The 19,473-nt window shown below is 43.4% G+C and overlaps 1 protein-coding gene across 3 annotated transcripts in view; it reads left to right on the forward strand.

Annotated features, from left to right (window-relative positions):
* The first annotated feature begins 4,472 nt into the window (after positions 1 to 4,472).
* PAPSS1 (3'-phosphoadenosine 5'-phosphosulfate synthase 1) overlaps positions 4,473 to 19,473 on the forward strand; it is a 122,317-nt gene continuing 107,316 nt past the window's right edge. Inside the window, exons 1-2 of one of the 3 annotated variants that reach the window (XM_047798454.1) lie at positions 4,849 to 4,894; positions 5,620 to 5,759. In XM_047798454.1, the coding sequence (XP_047654410.1) occupies positions 5,730 to 5,759 (30 nt within the window). In that variant the 5' untranslated portion in view covers positions 4,849 to 4,894; positions 5,620 to 5,729. Of the gene's footprint in view, positions 4,895 to 5,083; positions 5,275 to 5,619; positions 5,760 to 19,473 lie in introns of those variants that run through there. The other 2 variants (XM_047798453.1, XM_047798455.1) reach the window with 2 other exon arrangements.

A 19,473-nucleotide genomic window follows, 5' to 3' on the forward strand; every position in this document is an offset into this window, starting at 1 on the left:
AATTAGCTAAAATTCTTATCAGTATGAACTTTTTCTTATCAACTATTTGATGACCCTGAAATATAGTTTGTACAGAAAAGGTGGAATAACTGTATCCTTTTTGATGATTTAGTTTTCTAAGTAGTTATCACAAATTTAATCCCAACTCTGTCAGCTGCCTGTATGATTTTCAGTATGGTCATTCCCATAGAAGCTCTATCAAGTTAACCTTCCTAAACAAGGCTCTCTGACTTCTTGGAGAAGCTTCTCAATAATTATCCTCTATGGCTGGTTTTCCAGCAGTTATCCTGGGATCTCCCTTCACCATCAATCTGGGAATTCCCTCCAGCCGTCTCCTGTGTGGGAAGTCTTTTTCTCTGGAAGCCATGTTTTTCTCTTAACATTTAGGTGAAACCTATCATCCAATATTCCTTTGAGAATGGCTGTGTGATAATTCCAAATTCTAAGTTGGAAATACTTTTCTTTTAGAGCCCTGAAGCTACTGTTCCATTTATCTTCTAACTCTTGGTTTTTCTCTCAATAGCTTCAATTCATTTTTACTCCTGATTGTTTGTGAATGTTCCTTTTCCTTGGAAGCCTTTAGGATTTCCAAACAATTTCAGAACACTGGGCAACAGTGTTTGGAGACTTCATAGTGCTGTGCTTTGTTTGATTTTTATCTGTTGAAATGGACATTCAGGGAAGATCTCAAGTCTTTCAGTAATAGGAAGTTTTATTGAATAGTGTTCTTGGTTATTTCCTCCTGTGAGTTTTCTCTTTCTGGAACTCCCAACATTTGGATGTTAAATTTCCTGGACTACTCTCTTTAAAAAACTTTCTCTAATTCTCATCATTTTGATTTTTGCTCTGCATTCTGAAGGAAAGCTTCACCTTTTCTTCCACTCCTGCTATCTTGTGTTTAATTTCCAAGAGCCTAATTTTGTTTTCTAAATACTTATGGCATTGACACTTCATTGATAAATCTTTCTTTATATATATCTAAAATAATTCCTTTAAAAGTGTAATAACAATGGTATTATTACACCAAAAAAGTGTTTAATATCAAGAGTCTAGGGTCTCTTCAAATTTATGTTTAAAAAGATTTTTTTGTTTGAATCAATATTCAAAAAAGTTCATATATTTCAATTGCTTGATATTTCTCACGTTACCTTTTAATCTTTAGTTCCTCCTCATTTATTTTTTTATAATTAAATTATTAATCATTTATAATGTAGAATTTTCCAGAGTTTGGACTTGACTTATGGTGATTTTACATTTCCCCCTTTCTCTGCATTAACTAAAACTGATAATTAGACCTAAAGATTTGATTAGAATCAGGTTTGATTTTTTTGAAGGGCATTAATATTTCATCAGGAGGCAAAAAAGTTCTAATATTCTTATTTTCATGATTTAGCAGCCAATGAAGACCATTGTCTTTATTCATATTTCATTAAAAGGTGTAAAATGGTGATATCGTAAGTCTGTCTTTCCATTTTAATTTATTAGCTGTATGTCTACAAAGAGAAACTTTCCCTCACCACCTTTTTCATTACCTGACTCACAGTTAGTGCATGGAAGGCAGGGTAAATTCTTTCCTTTTATTTATCAGTTTTCAAAATGATGAACTGGTTTATTAGCATCCCCCAGGGATGAAAATGAGCTCTTTTAAACATCTAGGTTTTGCTTTTTTTTTTTTTTTTTTTGGGCAGTGCCCATAGCATGGGGAAGTTCCTGGGCCAGGGGCTGAACCTTAGCCACAGCAGTGACAACCTGGGATCCTTAACCACCACAAGGGAACTCCATGAATATCTAGATTTAAACATATTTTATTTGTTCAATCTCATAGTTATTATCCCTTTAGCACTCTAATTGTGTCATTTGGCACTGGAAATCTTCTTCAAGTTGGCGTTTGAGTCCTTTTAACATAATGCTAGTAGTTTTTGATAATTCCTTGTTTTGGGTTTGACAAGATGTTTCAGGCTTATCTGCAACAAATGAAGAAATGATAAATTCAAATTTATAAACTTACATTTTACCAAGAAAAAGTCTTTCCCTCAAAAAGTCTAGAAATATAGATTAACTCAGAAGCACTGAACACACCAAAAAGCCAAGATTTTGATATCCAAATACATTTTCTTTCTAAAAATGAGGAGCCCTGGGACTCCTTGGAGAAATGTCTGATTCCAAATGTGGTGCTGTGTTTTCATTTGAAGGTTGGGATCCTTTTCCAAGCTCATTCCTGTTATTGGCACAGTTTAGAATTATACCGAAATTCAGTTCTGTATACAGGCTGTAAATGAAGACGCTCCAAAGAGAAAGCTATAAGGAACCATTGACAACTTAAGAGGTAAGTAACAAGATCGAATTTACAATTTAGAAATACCACTCTGACAGTGATGCTAAGAATGGAGTGTGTGGGAGTTCCTGTTGTGACTTAGCTGCTAAGGATCAGATGTTGTCTCTGTGAAGATGCAAGTTTGATCCCTGACCTTGATCAGTGAGTTAAGGATCCAGTGTTGCCGTCAGCTGCGGCACAAGTCGAAGATGCAGCTCCAATTTGACCCCTGGCTGGGGAACTTTCATGAGCCACTAGTTCCACTATAAAACTGAGAGAGAGGAGTGTTAGGGGCAGCAGATCCATGGGCTGGAGGATGCCCAGTTAAAGGGATTAGTTGTGATTCATCCTGGATATGGGGAAGGCCTAATACTTTGACAGTAGCAGTGGGGTAAGTAAACAGGGGACTGATTTTGCTAGCTATTAAGAATGCATGGAAAAAATAAAGAATGTATAGCCATCAGCATAACTGACACCATTTTGGACTTATATTTCTTGCTGTCCTTCCAGTGACCCCACCCAGGATTGTACTCTGCAGTAAATCACTTCTCTGTCATCAAGGGCTTTTCAGTTAATATATAATTAATAATCATTAGGATCCGGTGGCCTCTGCTTTATTAGTCCCCAGTTATGAAGACTTTTGCTGACATATTCCTGGTACTCAGGAGACTTGTAACCCTGATTTAGGAATACACTTCCTATTTCTAAGCACTACTCTTATACCCTAGGTTAACTAGAAAACCATCCCAATGGCCTCTCAGCTATTGGGAGTGAAGAGTAGCTGCGAATGCTTCTGGGTTATAGTCCTCTTGATCTCATTGAGTCAGGCTGAGACCTGGGACCTGGGACCTTTTGAGGCAGTGCTTGTACCTGGACAAACTATTTCCTCCAGCAACAAAGTACAGAGAAACTTAGGGGACTAAAAATAACTGCAGTTAGGGCAAATAACCAGCAAGATACAAAACCACCAAAAACCCAACTGCTACCCCTGAGTTGGGAACAATAACAGGGTATGGGGCATGCACCCTCCACACAGTACCACCAAGGGGGTGGACAGACCACCTAAGCCACCCCTCCAGCTTGACTCATGGTCCGGGGCGCCGATAGACCCCAGGGGGCAAGCAAAGGGAAACTTAGTTGTTTCGCTCCCTAGGGCTGTAGCACATGTCCTAAGAAAGCCTTGTCTGAATTTCTTGTCTGGTCTCTTAATTTGTATTGATTAAGGAGTCCAAGAACCCTGGTTAATAACACCGCCTTGTAAGTTACTGTATATAAATCGATCCACTGATAATATGGAGATGCGTGCCTCATTTTTTCAGTTTCAGTTTGGTGTGCCCCTTTCATTGTCTCTGTCCTTCAACCAAGAGGCAGTAAAGTCAGGTCTTAGCGATTGGGGTGTGTAAGTGTGTGTGGAGGGGAGGGCACTGGGTTATGGAGAAGCCCTTCAAGCAACTATCTCAGTGCTAGGGACCAGCTATAGAAAAGCCCTGAGAGTAACGGGGGTGGAAGTGGAGAAAGCTCCCCCACACCTCCAGCCCATCCTCCTGTGAAGTAGCCCTGGAATAATTTAAAATTAGGTGAATTTAAAAGTGTCCTCCACAAATGGACATTCTACTCTGTGGTAACCCAGGCCCTTCCCTCAGCCTGGATTGCATTCCTCTAAGGATTTTCTGAGAAGCTAATAATACAGAGGCCCCATTTTGGGCCTCGCCGGTGAGAAGTACCTGAGCGAAATCTCCTGAAGAGAGGTGTCCAAGTGGGGAAGCAGGGACCTTGCAGACAATCACTAAAACCACAAGCCATATTAATGACTGATGTCCAGAGATGGGGTATTTTTTTTTTTTTTTTTGGAAACTGTGCGTTGAGCAGAATTTTAAAGCAAATCGGTGTGGAGAAGGAGCTGGTCAGTAAATCGATTCTTCCCCTCGCGCGGCTGGAAAATTCCTTTTTAAATACGGCCAGGCCGACATGGGCACAGATGTGGAGAACAGGAGACTTGGTTGCCGGGCTTACGGAGAAGGCAGAGGGGCGGGGAACCACGTCAGCGTCTTCGCCGGCCCACAAAACAGCAGCGGGGAGCCTCGTAACTTTCCTGCCCTTTTTGGCCCAAGCCCGAGAAGCGATTTCAGCTGTGCGCATGCGCACCGCCGGCTGCGCTCGGAGGAAGGACCGGGAAGTACCACCACTGCCTCCTCAGGCCCCGCCTCTTCCTCGGAAGCAAGAGGGAAGAGCCTCCTGCGCGCTCCCGTCGTGCGCGCTCTCAAGCCCGGCCGCCAACTCCTGCCTCCGGTTCTCGTCCATTGCTTCGCCCCACCCCACATACCTCTGCCCCGGACCCATTTCGGCGGAGCGGCTGACGCGACGTGGTCTGAGCCACGGGCACGAGCGCGTGCTTACGACAGCGCGGGCCAGCCGCGTCGCGAGGAGGCCCCGCCTTCCCGTCCCGCCCCCGCCGACCTCCCCTTCTCCCGCTACCCTGTGGGCACTGCGAACACCGGCACCCACGCGCGCTGTGTAGACATGGAAGTACCCGGTAGCCTGTGCAAGAAAGTCAAGCTGAGCAATAACGCGCAAAACTGGGTGAGCAGGCACAGAGATGCGGAGGAGGCTCTGGGAGGCTCCCGCTGCAGCTCGTTTAGGAGCAGCTGCCTTCCTCCTGCCTCCTCTGCATCCTCCCGGGAGAGCCGGGGGTGGTACCCGAGGCCGCGGCGCCTTCCAGCTGGGGAGGTGGGTGGTGCGGCTGCGGGGGGGGTCTCCGGCTGGGCTCAACTTGTAGTCGGATCGACTGTCCGTGGGAATAACGCCTACTTCTTCAGTTCCTCGGCTCAGACGGGACCTCGGGGAGGATTTTTTTGGAAGTGAGCTGGCGGCTGCTAAAACCTGCACCCCCGAGGGGGAGCTGCCCGCATCCCCTGTAGCGGCCTGAAGGTCTGCAGCGGAGGCGGAGGCAGGCGCCTTTGGTACGTTCCTGGTTTTTCTTGCCTCTGCCAGAGCAGTTAGCCCAGGTTTGGGTCCATGTCCGTGTCTTTCCATTTCTGAGTTTCAGTGTGAAGGGAGGGTACCTAACAATGTGGCCATTCATGAGTTGAGACTGTCCTGAACTGAGGTTCTTTGTGACTTGCTGTTAAATTGGAATATCTAATAAATAACATGGAGACGGTGTGTAGGAAAACTAATGGTTTATAACGTTTAGCAGGGACTGCCATTTGGCTTCGTTAGTGTTGCGTCCTTAGAAGGTTGCTTCCTTCTTTAATTACTCTTTTGTAAGAAACAGCCTTAAGTTTTTTTTTTTTTTTTAAGTGCAGAAGGGGTGGAGTGAAGGAGATGGTGACCAACTCTCCAGTCTGGAAAGGCACTGGTTTTAAGTTTGGATGGAAATTTTTATTTCACGGTAGCACAAGATCATGAGGTTTAAATGCAGCCTTGCAAATCATCATTGCCCTTGGTGAGTCAAAGAAAAAAAGAGAAGCCATTTTAGGCAGACGTTCATTTTAAGCCATTAATTTACCATATCTGTTGTTACCAAGGTTCTCATCCGATTCCTTTCTTCTTTTAGTTATTTAACTCTTCTTTAGGTAATAAGGAGGGAGAGGAGATAAAAGTACATTGGAAAGAGGGTTGGACTACTGGTCTGGTTTTGGGTTTCAGCTTTGCCATTTAGTAGCTGTGTAATCTTGAGGAAAAACACTCTACTTCTTCAGCTGACTTAAAGGCCTAAGAGTGTGTACGTCACTGGACTGTTTTGAAGAGGAAAGAAGATAATGAATTGGAAAGTGCAATGAGACCACTGCCATGGAACTATTGATATTGCTCCGGTTACCTTGAGGTATTTCCTGGTTAGGGAAATAAGGTTGGCTAACTTAGGGTATTTTTCAGACCATTTCACCTACACCACTTGTAACTCACTTACTATTCCATTTGCCGGATAAGTGTGTGTTCCTTGTAGAGGCAGGTGCTAGTCTTGGAGAAAATGAGGAACTCGGTGCTTTTGCCTTCCCGTTGCTCGTGGCCTAGATGGGGTTGTAATTGGCATTTGCAGGTGATGATACATCATTACAGACCCCAGGGAGTGGTGTGGCAGTTGTTTTATCACAGTTTAGAGGAGAGATTGGTTTAGCCTGAGTGTTTTGGGGAGGGTTTGTGGAAGAGAAGCGTGCACAGATTTCTGAGGCAGAGGGGAACTGTATGAATAAAATCTAGGAGTGATAATAGTAATAGCTGTTATTTAATCCAGGAGCAATGAAAAGACCTGTTTAACCACTCTGCAGGATTTTTGTTGACTGAAGGAGATAAGACTGAATAATTGGGGTGGGACCAGGTTATGCAGTTGTTAATATTTGGCTGCTGAGTTGAGAATTGATTCTGTGGGAGATTTTGGATGAGGCTAGAATTTTTTGATTTTCAGGGCCTGTAAATCTTTCTTTGCCCCAGTAGGGAACACCCATCATCGTTCCCTCTCACATACTTATATCAACTAATGGGCACAAGTGTAGAGAACCCATGCACCTTTAAAGTTCTCATCACATGATGAGATTAGTATTCCAGGAAGATGGGGTCTGCTGAAGAAATTAGACACTGTTGGAGCCCAGAAGTAGAAGTTTTGGAGAACAGACAGGGTTATAGTGAGGTTTAAATGAATTAATAGATGTGAATCATGCTTGGTACATGAGCACCATTGAAGGTGTTTTCCTTGTTATTAATTCATCTAGTGTGAGGGTGCTCAGTACCAGGCGAAGGTGGTAACATTTTTAAGGTGGGTGTCATGAAGGACAGTGATTTAAAGTGAGGACTCTGCCTGGACTTGAACCTGGGCTCCATCACTTACTAACTATGTAACTTTTGGCTAGTCAATTTCCTTGTGCCTCAGTTTGCTCATCTATGAAATGAGAGTGATAGCCTCATAGGGATATTGTGACAATTAAAGGAATTGATGGCTGAAAAATACTCAGAACTGTGTCAGGAAGTGTTGTGTGTGTGTTAGCTCTTAGTGCCTGAGTATCATGTGTGTTAGCTCTTATAGTTATAGTTATCCTCTTTATTAGTTAGTTTCTATGTTTTATTGATAAAGAAACAGGCACAGAGATATCATAGAGCTTATAAGTGGGGGATCCAGTTTTAAGCATGCTGTGTGTAAGGGCTGGCCTTAGTAGAGATAGTCTGTAGAATAAGGCTATCCAGTAGAAATATAATGTAAGCCACATAATGTAATTTAAATTTTTCTGGAGGTCTATTAAAAAAAGTAGAAAGAAAAGGTTGAAATAAATTTTAATAATTTATGTAACCCAGTGTATCCGAAGTACTGTCATCTCCATATAAAAATGAGTTTAATACTATCATAAGTGATATAAAATTATTAAGATATTTATGTAAGTATATATTTCACACTTAGCAAATGTCTCAATTTAGACTAACCATATTTTAAAAACTCTGTAGGCACAGGGGGACCGCCCAACTATAGGGATTGGGTTGGGATTAAGGTTGGGAAATAAAGATTTGATAGTTAAAGTCATTCGAGAATATAGAGAGAAAAAGGAGAAAGCATGCACTAAGTTTTGGGTAATGTGTCGGGTTAAGGAGCAGACTGGGGAAGTGGTTTCATGGGGGATGCAGGCTGGGAGATGGGAAGAGGCAGTGTGATGGCATCAGGAAACTTGGTTCATCTCCCCAGGAAGGTGTCTCCATGTATCTTATAAGAACAGTAAAGAAAGTTAAGAGTGAACGTGCCCTTTAGCCTCCTCTATTCCTCAGTCTGAGAAAGCCACAGATGTAACGAATATCATCCTTCTCCATCTGATTGAACCTTTGTCCACTGGGACCAGTGTTCATCTGCCTTCGGTGAAACATTTCAAACTGTGGGTTGGCTGGGCTGAGGGAGGCGTGGGGCACTCACTGCAGACCCAGGTGTCACTCACCCATTTTGTAGACTCACGTCCAGCTGAGTCCCGTGCCTGGGCCTTTCTTACAGCCGAGTTGGCTCCTCCTGCCCACAGAGGTGTCTGAAATTGAGCCTGCCATTCCAAAGCACATGCAGTCGTCTTCTGGTTTGCCGTTACATTCAGGGTTTTACACAAGCCTTTCCTTCTGCCTGGGATGCCTGTTAACCTTTATCAGTTGTGGAAATCTTCAGGGCCTTGGGCTCCTCTGCTGTAACAGTGGGGCCCTCCTGTGTCCACACACTTTTGCACATGGGCCGAATTTTTTGTGTACCTCAGTATTACATTGCACCCTGCTATTATCATGCAATCATACTTCATTATAGACGTTATTGTGTCTGCACCGAGCTTCTCCTGATGTAACAGGATGGGGATGAGGGCTGGAGTGCCGAGTAAGCTTGTGTACTTCTGATATTAAAAGCCTTAGATAACAAAAACTCAGCATAGCCAAAGTAAGAGACTAAGTTCCATATGTGGTAGGATTAAAATTATAGTTTTGTCACTTAATTACCTGTGTGATCTTGGGCATGCTACCTAATTCCTCTGTGCCTCAGTGTCTTCAAATGCAATAATGTGGATAATAAAACATACCTTGTAGTGGAGGTAATAGTGCATATTTCATAGGGTTATAGTGAGGTTTAATGAAGTTAATATATTTAAACCCTTTAGTGCCAGCTCATGTTCTTATTTATGAATTCATCAGATATTTAACACCTGCTTTGTATGCACCTTTGTTCCAGGTGCTGAAGGTGCAGTGGTTAAAAGGCAGAAAAGGGTCCTGCTGTCATGGTTATTACCTTCCACTTGGGAGAGAGTCCATTAAAAAGCAAATAAATGAATGAGATCATTTTTTTTAACAGTCTGTCGCTCACACTGTTTGATGCCTTTCATAGAAGGCCAGCAGCCCATTCTGGATTTGGGGAAGACCGAGGTGATCTAAAAGTGAAACAAGCATTCAGAAATGGAACACACAGCATATGAAAAGCCATATATTCATCCTTCAGAGCACTGGCCTGGTTGTGGGCAGGGGTAGGTCTTGATTTTCCTACCCTGGAAGCTAGGGAGATGTTGCTGGAAGAGTTGCCTAAAGAAGAAGGAAAGCTGGACTTCTACCAAGAATATACTCTCAGTGTTAACTGACAACTAGAACAAGCAGAATGATGACAGGTCTAGATCTGCGTTTTGTCCAGTCGGGTAGCCCCTAGCCACTTGTGGCAACTTAGGTTTAGTTAAAATGAAAAATTCTGTTCCTTTATTGGACTAGCCGCCTTTCAGGTGCTACATTGCCACAGGAAGCTAGTGGCCACTGCACTGGACAGCACAGTATAGAACATTTTCATCGTCTCAGAAAGTTAAATGGAACAGGGTGGCAGGTCTAGATAGTAACTTTGGGATGGCTGCCAACATCTTTCTACTTATCTGTGTACTTGTGTATTCATGTATTTATTTTCACTTTCTTCCCTGGGCAAGGAAATTTCAAAAGGTAGTGGCTACTTTGGTGCCACGGTTTTAGGCAGTTCTGCAGTCCTGGTTCTGGCAGGGTACCCAGCAGGCAGTATGAACATGGGTACTTCTTTGAAGTTGAAATGTAGAATAAGTTTCCCCAGCATGGCTGTTACACTGTCCTTTGAGGAATAGTTTCTTCTCTCGTGGTTCTTAACCAGGTAAAAATGTGCCATCCCAGGGAGGTGTTCAACAGTATCTGGAGACACTTTTGGTTGTTATATTTGTGTGTATGTGTGTGTGTGTAGGGGCTTCTGACATCTGTTGGGTAGAGGCCTGGGACGCTGCTCAACATGCTACATTGCACAGAACAGCCCTTAGCACAAAGAATTATGATTGCTGAGGTCCAAAAGTCATTCGTCAATGCTAAAGCTGAGAAACCCTGTCCTATTCTGCTTTGAGTAAGAAAAAGGGGAAATTATGTAACTCTGAGATGCAAAAACTAGTAATTTGAAATGAAATCTAGTTGGTAATAGCATTTTCTCATCCATCAGCCTAGATGTTACCATCTTTTCTCTGAGATGGATCAATTACCCCATAGCATGCCAACCATAAAACAGTAAAACTTCAACCCTGAATTGTTTTGAAAGGAAATTACTGAGTAATTAGTTCAGATGAAGATAATCTGTTTTTCTTTTTGGTATTTACCTAAGTGGTAATTATTTCTGAAACATCCTTTCTTAAGGACACAATTCTTTACCAAGAAAGTTTTAACTAAGTAAAAATAGTATAAATATTAGACATGTATAGAAGTCCAGTTTCTAATCTGAGATAGGAATTAGCTATTGCTCTTATTCTTCCCTCTAATTTCTTTGGTGCTTGCATCCTTTCCCTGTCTTTTTTTCACATATGTTTAGGCGTTCAATTAATTCACAGTTTGACAGCCGTCACCAGTGTTTCGTTTTAGAGTGTTTTCATCACTCCTCAAAGAAGCCCTGTACCCATTCGTGGTTGTTCCCTATCCTTCCCTTTCCCCCTCTGTAATAACCCCTGACAAGCAATAATCTACTTTTTGTCTCTGGGCTTCCCTATTCTAGACTTTGTGGCAAATGAAATCATATATGGCCTTCAGTGTCTGACTTCTTTAACTTCACATACTGTTTAAAAGGTTAAGCCATGTTATAGCTTATATCAATACTTCATTCCTTTATGTGGATCAATAATACTACATTTTATGGATGTATCACATTTTGCTTATCTGTTCATGAGGTGATGGTCATTTGTGTTATTCCTGCTCTTTGGTTGCTGTGAATAATGCTGCTGTGAACATTCATGTACAAGCTTTTGTGTGCACTCTCAGACAGTTTTAATGGTTAATTTCAACTTCTGAGGTAGGCATGAGTATATTTTTGGCTGCCTAGCCTCTGAACCCCCAATTTTTTTTTTTTTTTTTTGCTTTTTAGGTCCGCTCAGTGGCACATGGAGATTCCCAGGCCAGGGGTCCAGTCGGAGCTACAGCTGCCAGCCTACACTGCAGCCTCAGCAATGCCAGATCTGAGCCAGGTCTTCGACCCACACCACAGCTCACGGCGATGCCCGATCCCTAACTCACTGAACGAGGCCAGGGATCGAACACGAAACCTCATGGTGCCTAGTCGGATTCGTTTCTGCTGCGCCACAGTGGGTACTCCTGAACCCCCATCTTGTATGTAGGAAATGGCTTGCTGTCACCATGGTAGGAGGCAATGACCTGTCATAGTGTAAAGATTTCTTTATATGTTTATTGTTTGTCTCCGTCCCTGAAATGTTTTTTTTTTTTATTTTTATTTTTATTTTTTTGTTGTTGTTGCTGTTGTTGTTGTTGCCATTTCTTGGGCCGCTCCCGCGGCATATGGAGGTTCCCAGGCTAGGGGTTGAATTGGAGCTGTAGCCACCGGCCTGCGCCAGAGCCACGGCAACGCGGGATCCGAGCCGCGTCTGCAACCTACACCACAGCTCATGGCAACGCTGGATCGTTAACCCACTGAGCAAGGGCAGGGACCGAACCCGCAACCTCATGGTTCCCAGTCGGATTCATTAACCACTGCGCCACGACGGGAACTCCCCTGAAATGTTTTTGAGCTGTTTTATTCCCCATATTTAGGAGAGATCAATCAACAAATAATGAATGATTGAACAGGTAGTCTCAGACTCATTTCTGACTTCTAGGAATTTCTTATAGCTGGGCTTCCCAACTGGAGGGGTCCAGGGGCCCTTCCAGTAAAAGTATTGATGGTTTAAAATATCCATTTAAATGTTACCCATTTATTTAGATGTTCTTTGATCTTTAAAACAGAGAGTTGGAGAGCCATAATGTATAAGCAGAGCGTATGCCTGATGATCAGCAGTCAGGACAGTGTGCCAGTATTTGAGCTCTGATTCTGGAGGTCTGGCGGGTAGTTGGAGATTCAGTTCCTGACAAGCTACCAGGTTATTGTCAGTGTTGCTGTGCATTGCGCTTTGTAGCAGCAAGGTTTTCAATGTAGCCTTTTCAAGTTGTTTTCTTAACCTCCAGGGATGTGGGAGCCTCACTTTTGGTGTTTGTCTTTGGCTCGTTAACCATTCAAAAGATTCATTTCGGTTATTAGAAACTCCGAACTCAAGTTTTCTTCTCATTGTGCCCTTTTCAGTTTATCCACACGTCTTGGGATATATAAGGCATGTGCCTGTTGGTATCCCAGGCCTTCTCTTTGGAGGAGTACACTGTTTGGCAGTTGGTTTAAGATGGTGGTAGGATGAGTGATAGATGATATTTGGTATATGCTCTTTGCCTTTACAAGTTTCGTTTCAAAATGCAGAGTTCTTAATAAAATCGTAATAAACTCACAAACCATGCTATTCTCCAAATAGCATCATAGAAGTTCGTATGTCCTATAGGGAAGTGGATAAATAACAAAACATCCCATGTAGAAATTAAGGTGGGTCAAGAAAGTGGCACAGGGCCATGTGTGTGGGTGTTGAGGACAGCAGTTTGTAGAAAGTGTAGAAAACGTCCACTGCAGATATGAGAGGCCCCTTGATGTTAGCCTGGTCACCCGCTAGTACCATTTAGTCCCGGCCGTAGAAAGAGAATGAATTCTTTTGAAATGAATTGTCCTGGTTCTGCTAGACTTTAGATTTCTGAATGTCAGTCATCACTGAACTTGCAAGAGAACACAAATCACACCTTAAAATAAATATCTTTGGAGTTCCCGTCATGGCGCAGTGGTTAAGGAATTTGACTAGGAACCATGAGGTTGCGGGTTCGATCCCTGGCCTCGCTCAGTGGGTTAAGGATCTGGTGTTGCTGTGAGCTGTGGTGTAGGTTGCAGACGTGGCTCAGATCCCACGTTGCTGTGGCCATGGTGTAGGCCAGCAGCTACAGCTCCGATTAGACCCCTAGCCTGGGAACATCTATTTGCTGCGAGAGCAGCCCTAGAAAAGGCCAAAAGACAAAAATAAATAAATAAATATCTTATATCTAACTTTCACTGAGCACTAACTAGGCACAAGAGGTTGGGTATTGTGAAAAATACATAACTCATAGTACTTGACCTGTCCTTCCAAGGAAGAAAAAAATGTACAAAAAGACACCTAAAAGCATACACTGGTCCATAAATAACAAATGAAAATCATGTGGGCAGTAAATGTTATTGGAACTGTCTGGGTGTCTGTACACCAAGCCAAATACTACTACAAACCACTCCCTTTTCCTGTTAGGAAAGAATAAGCCTGCTTTTGCTGTTCTCTGAGTAGAAACTAGGCCATTGAATACCCTGAAAATAGGAATGGAGAATCGGAAGGAAATAACTCACTCTGGTTCTTAGTCACTAATGCTGTGCTTTCCCAGCAGAATTATAGGAAGGATTTGGCTGGAGTGGATGGAAAAGGAAAAGAAAGGGGAAGGGGAACTAGAAGATTATGTATGGAAGTGGCCTATAGATTCTTAGCATAATTTGGGCACATACCCAACACCTTGCAATCTTAATAGTTTTAAAAAGTGCTCTTTGATTTACTCAGAAAAATTGGGAGGTAGGACATTGTGGCAGATCTTTTTTTTTTTAGGGCAGCACCTGTGGCATATAGAAGTTCCTAGGCTAGGGGTGGAATCAGAGCTGCAGGCCTATGCTGCAGCGATGGAAACACCAGATCCGAGCTGCATCTGCAACCTACACCACAGCTTGCAGCAACACCAGATCCTTAACCCACTGAGGGAGGTCAGGGATTGAACCCACATTCTCATGAACATTACATTGGGTTCTTTTTTTTTTTTTTTTGTCTTTTGTCTTGTCTTTGTTGTTGTTGTTGCTATTTCTTGGGCCACTCCCGCGGCATATGGAGGTTCCCAAGCTAGGGGTCCAGTCGGAGCTGTAGCCACCGGCCTACGCCAGAGCCACAGCAACGTGGGATCCGAGCCGTGTCTGCAACCTACACCACAGCTCACGGCAACGCTGGATCGTTAACCCACTGAGCAAGGGCAGGGATTGAACCCGCAACCTCATGGTTCCTAGTCGGATTCGTTAACCACTGCGCCACGACGGGAACTTCAGATTGGGTTCTTAACCTGTGAAGCCACGATGGAAACTCCAGTGGCAGATCTTTTTATTTTAAGTTTTTTTACTATGAAAAGATCAAACAGACATAAACAGTGAGCCTCCTTGTACCCAAACTGCTGAATTTGCTTCAAGATTTTTTTTTTTTTTTCCGCTTTTTAGGGCTGCACTCATGGCATATGCAAGTTCCCATATGGGTCAAATTGGAGCTGCAGCTGCTGACCCAAACCACAGCCACAGCAATTTGGGATCCGAGCCACATCTGTGACCTACACCACAGCACACAGCAACACCGTGATCCCCAACCCACTGAATGAGGCCAGGGATCGAACCTGCATCCTCCATGGATACTAGACAGATTCATTTCTGTGTCCCACAACGGGAACTCCACTTCCAGGATTTTTTTTTTTTTTTAACCAGGAAGCAAGAAATCCCAAGGGAGAGTACTTTTCTAGTAATTAAAACAATGTCTTATTCTCTGTTTTCTCTCAACCATGTACTCAGCAATTTATAGCTTCTCAGGTATGCTTTCTACTAAATTTAAAAAGAAAAGCGGAAGATATTTCATGGTGCCAAGAATTAAGTTTCATGGTGCCAAAATAAATTAAAATTCGTTAGATGCATGTTTCTTCTTGCCCAAAAGTAAAGTAACTTGGAAAAATATCCCTAAACAAAAGACTCAATGAGGCAATTTCTGCAAGTGTAGGCAGCTAACTGGTATAATACCCTCCTGGGCCCCAGTCCCCTTCCAGCAGACTCAGCTCCTGTCTCCTCCCAGGCAGCCTGACTGGGGGCTAAAACTGGAGGCCTCAGGGAAGAGGTGCACTTGCTTCTCCAGAGATACAGTTGTCTGTGTCTGAAACCCCATTTTTTGGTTTAAAATCCTGGAAATACAGAACTGGAAAGTCTTATTTGCTTCATCACTTTAATTGAAACGAAATGGGTTAGGAGACCAGTGTTAGAATTTTTTATGATTAATTGATCATATATTCTCTCTCTCTCTTTTAGCCATGCCTGCAGCACATGGAAGTTCCCAGGCCAGAGACTGAACACACACCACAGCTGTAACCAGAGCCACAGCAGTGACAGTACTGGATTCTTAACCCACTGTGCCACACAGGGAGCTCCTTAATTATATAAAAACATGATTTTGGGAGTTCCCGGCGTGGCGCAGTGGTTAACGAATCCGACTAGGAACCATGAGGTTGCGGGTTCGGTCCCTGCCCTTGCTCAGTGGGTTAACGATCCAGCGTTGCCGTGAGCTGTGGTGTAGGTTGCAGGCGTGACTCGGATCCCACGTTGCTGTGGCTCTGGCGTAGGCCGGTGGCTACAGCTCCGATTGGACCCCTAGCCTGGGAACCTCCATATGCCGCAGGGGCGGCCCAAGAAATAGCAAAAAAAAGACAAAAAAAAAACAAAAACAAAAAACAAAAAAAACAAAACATGATTTTATTGCAAATCCATCTATTAATGAGATGGTTAGTGCCAGAGGGGTGCAGCTTTCGAGGCATGCCTATTAAAAGAATTGTCAAATGGTCCCTTTGGCTCCTGAGGATCCACCCCAGGGCAGTGAGTGATAGTAAGATGCAGATGGACAGAGATGCTCTCTCCTGTACCCCAGGAGGACTCTGTGGGGAGAGGTGGGAAAAAGATCCTCAAACTTGGGCATCTTCTCAGGCTGACCAGCTTTAACAAGGCATATATCTGGAAGTTAAAGATCTGGATGGAAATGATCTCTTTAAAAAGTCCATGTTTTTATACATAAGAGGGTATGTGTTCATTCCCCATTGTGAAGACCTCTGGGTCAAACCACAGCCCTGGTTGAATGTCTCTTGACTGTTCCATGTGTCAGCCTGAGCCACTCATGTGACATGGTCATGGCCACTGGTCTTGCTTTATTTATTGATTGATTTATTTGTCTTTTTATGGCCGCACCTGTGGCATATGGAGGGTCCGAGGCTAGGGGTCAAATCAGAGTTGTAGTCACTGGCCTTCGTCACAGCCACAGCAACGCAGGATCTGAGCTGCGTCTGCAACCTACACCACAGCTCACGGCCACGCTGGATCCTTAAACCTACTGAGCAAGGCCAGGGCTTGAACCCGCGTCCTCATGGATGCTAGTCGGGTTCGTTAACCACTGAGTCATGAGAGGAACTCCGATCTTGCTTTAAATGTACGACGGTTGTCTCCAAGTGTCTTGTTGGGTTGCCCAGCAATCATTCTGGATTTCCTGTTACTTTTTTACTTTTCTTTGCACTTGCTGTTTGTTCCCTGTCTGGAAGGTGCTTCTGTCAAAGTTTGTCAGAAGTCTTAAATGTCTCCTTTTTGGTGAAGCCTTCTCCGGCCACCCTGTGTAAGCATCACCCTTTCTCTGATAGATCTTCACATTTTTTGCTTTATCTACTTTTTTTCCTCTGATACTTATTTCTTTTTTGTCTTTTTGCCTTTTCTAGGGCTGCTTCCCATGGCATATGGAGTTTCCCAGGCTAGGGGTCTAATCGGAGCTGTAGCCACCGGCCTATGCCAGGGCCACAGCAACTCGGGATCCGAGCCTCGTCTGCAATCCACACCACAGCAATGCCAGATCCTTAACCCACTGAGCAAGGGCAGGGATGGAACCTGCAACCTCATGGTTCCTAGTTGGATTCGTTAACCACTGCGCCAGGATGGGAACTCCATTCTCTGATGCTTATTTCTAACTTATTTACATCATTTCCTTATTTATCTTGGCGTTTTCTTTTCCCTCCTCCATCTCTCCTGTTAGTCCAGTGGTTCTCAAACTTGAACTGACATCCAAGCCACTTGGAGAGCTTTAAAATGCAGCTTGTCAGGCCCCACTGCAGAGTTTTGAGAAAGAAAATACTGCCTGCCACATCAGTAAACAAGCGGTGTCACAGTCATCGGTGCTGAGCCGGTGAGCCCTGAGGGAGCTCAGGAAGGAATATCTGCTATCTAGCAGCCATCAGATTGCAGCCATTGCCAAAGGTGAGCCCTCAGGATGTGGAAAGCACCAGATAGAGGCCCCAGATAACTGAGGTGCTTATCGAAGGAATGATTTTCAGGAGCCCAGACCCTTGCATTTTCCCATACCTAGGAAAGAGGCTAAATTCCTTGAGGTAGCTGATTTTCTTTTATTAACAGTAAACTTTCATTCTTATTGCCTACCCTTTGTTGCAAAACTCCTATATACCCAGCTCTCCCCTCAGAGCTATCTGAAATGCTGCCTTCTGGGCCATAGTCCTCATTTTACTCCCAGTAAAACTTACAACTCTCACATTGTGCACTTTTTTTCTTTTTTGTTTCATTCTTTTTTTTTTTTTTAATTTTTTGCTTCGCCTGAGTTATGGAAGTCCCTGGGTCAGGGATCGAACTTGAGCCACAGCAGTGACTCAGGCTCCTGCAGTGACCATGCTGGATCCTTAACTAACTAGTGTGCCACAAGGGAACTCCATACTGTGCATTTTTAAAAAGTTGACAGTTTCTGGAGTTCCCGGTGTGGCGCAGTGGTTAACGAATCCGACTAGGAACCATGAGGTTGCAGGTTCCATCCCTGCCCTTGCTCAGTGGGTGAAGGACCCGGCGTTGCCGTGGGCTGTGGTGTAGGTCACAGACGCGGCTCAGATCCCACGTTGCTGTGGCTCTGGTGTAGGCCAGCGGCTACAGCTCCGATTAGACCCCTAGCCTGGGAATTGCCATGTGCCATGGGAGTGGCCCTAGAAAAGACAAAAAGACAAAAAAACCCAAAAAACAAAAACAAAAAAAAATTGACAGTCTCTAACCTAGTGGGCTTAGGGCTAGGTATGATAATTTGCATTTCTAGCAGTTCTCTGGAGATCCAAAGCTGCTGGTTAAGGGTCAGGCTTTGAGAAGCGCTGCCCTGGGAGGGAGGATTAGAGAAGCCCCAGGAGAAGAGTGCTTTTATTGGTATCGACCACTTCTGTTTCATCAGCACCTAGAAGAACATCAAGCATGTAGTGTGCATGCAGAAAATATTTTTGAGTGAATGATGACTAAAAATGGTCTTGAAAAATAAGAGCTATAAGCAATGTCGAATTCAACACCTTTTCAGAAGAATGCTGACACCTATTGATAAAGGCATAACTTGTTAAAAAGAACCTAAGTTATGTTTTTGCTCCATAGGAGGAGAAAATAGAGGCTATGGTGATTCATCTTTTTAGTTTGGGAAAACAGCTTTATTGAGATAATTTGCATACCACTCACTTTACCCCTGAAAATGTACAATTTGATGGGTTTTAGTATAGTTATCAGAGTTGTTCAACCAGCACCACAGTCAATTTTAGAGCGTTTTAATCCCCTCAGAAAAGAACCCTGTACCCATTAGCAGCCACTCCCCATTTCACTCCCAACATCCCAGCCCAAGGCGACCACTAATCCACTTTCTATCTCCCTAGACTTTCCTATTCCCGACAGGCCATATCAGTGGAATTATATACTGTGTGGTCTTTGTGACTGGCATCTTTCACTTAGTGTAATGTTTTTGGATTTGTCTATTTTATAGGATGTATCAGTTCTTCATTCCTTTTTATTACCAAATAATATGCCATTGTATGAATAGACCACATAAGTTAAAAACTTATTTTGTTTATCTAATTATCAGTTGATGGACAGTCCGGTTGCTTCCACATTTTGGCTTCATGAATCATGCTGCTGGAACACACACGTACAAGGTTTTGTGTGGGATATCCATTGGCAAATATACAGTGAATTTAATTTCTCCACATCCTCGCTAGCACTTGTTATTGCTTGTCTTTTTGTTTATAGCCATCCTAGTTGGTGTGTAGTGGTATTTCATTGTGGTTTTGATTTGCATGTCTCAGGTGGTCAATGATGTTGAGCATCTTATAATGTGCTTATTTGCCATTTATATTTTTCCTTTGGAGAAATGTCTCTTCCGATCCTTTGAGACCTATGTAATTTTCTCCCTTTTTTTTGAAGAAGAAAATTTGGGAGAGGTTTTTTTTTTTTTTTTTTCTTACAGTCACATCTGTGGCATACCAAAGTTCCCAAGCTAGGGATCAAATCGGTCTATACCACAGCACCAACACCAGATCTGAGCTGTATCTGTGACTTATGCTGCAGCTTGTGGCAACACTGGATCCTTAACCCACTGAGCAGGGCCACATCCTGCATCCTCATGGACACTATGTTGGGTTCTTAACCTGCTGAACCGCAGTGGAAACTCCCCATTCCA

The sequence above is a fragment of the Phacochoerus africanus genome, chromosome 10 (assembly GCF_016906955.1).
Source record: "Phacochoerus africanus isolate WHEZ1 chromosome 10, ROS_Pafr_v1, whole genome shotgun sequence".
NCBI classification, from domain to species: Eukaryota; Metazoa; Chordata; class Mammalia; order Artiodactyla; family Suidae; genus Phacochoerus; species Phacochoerus africanus.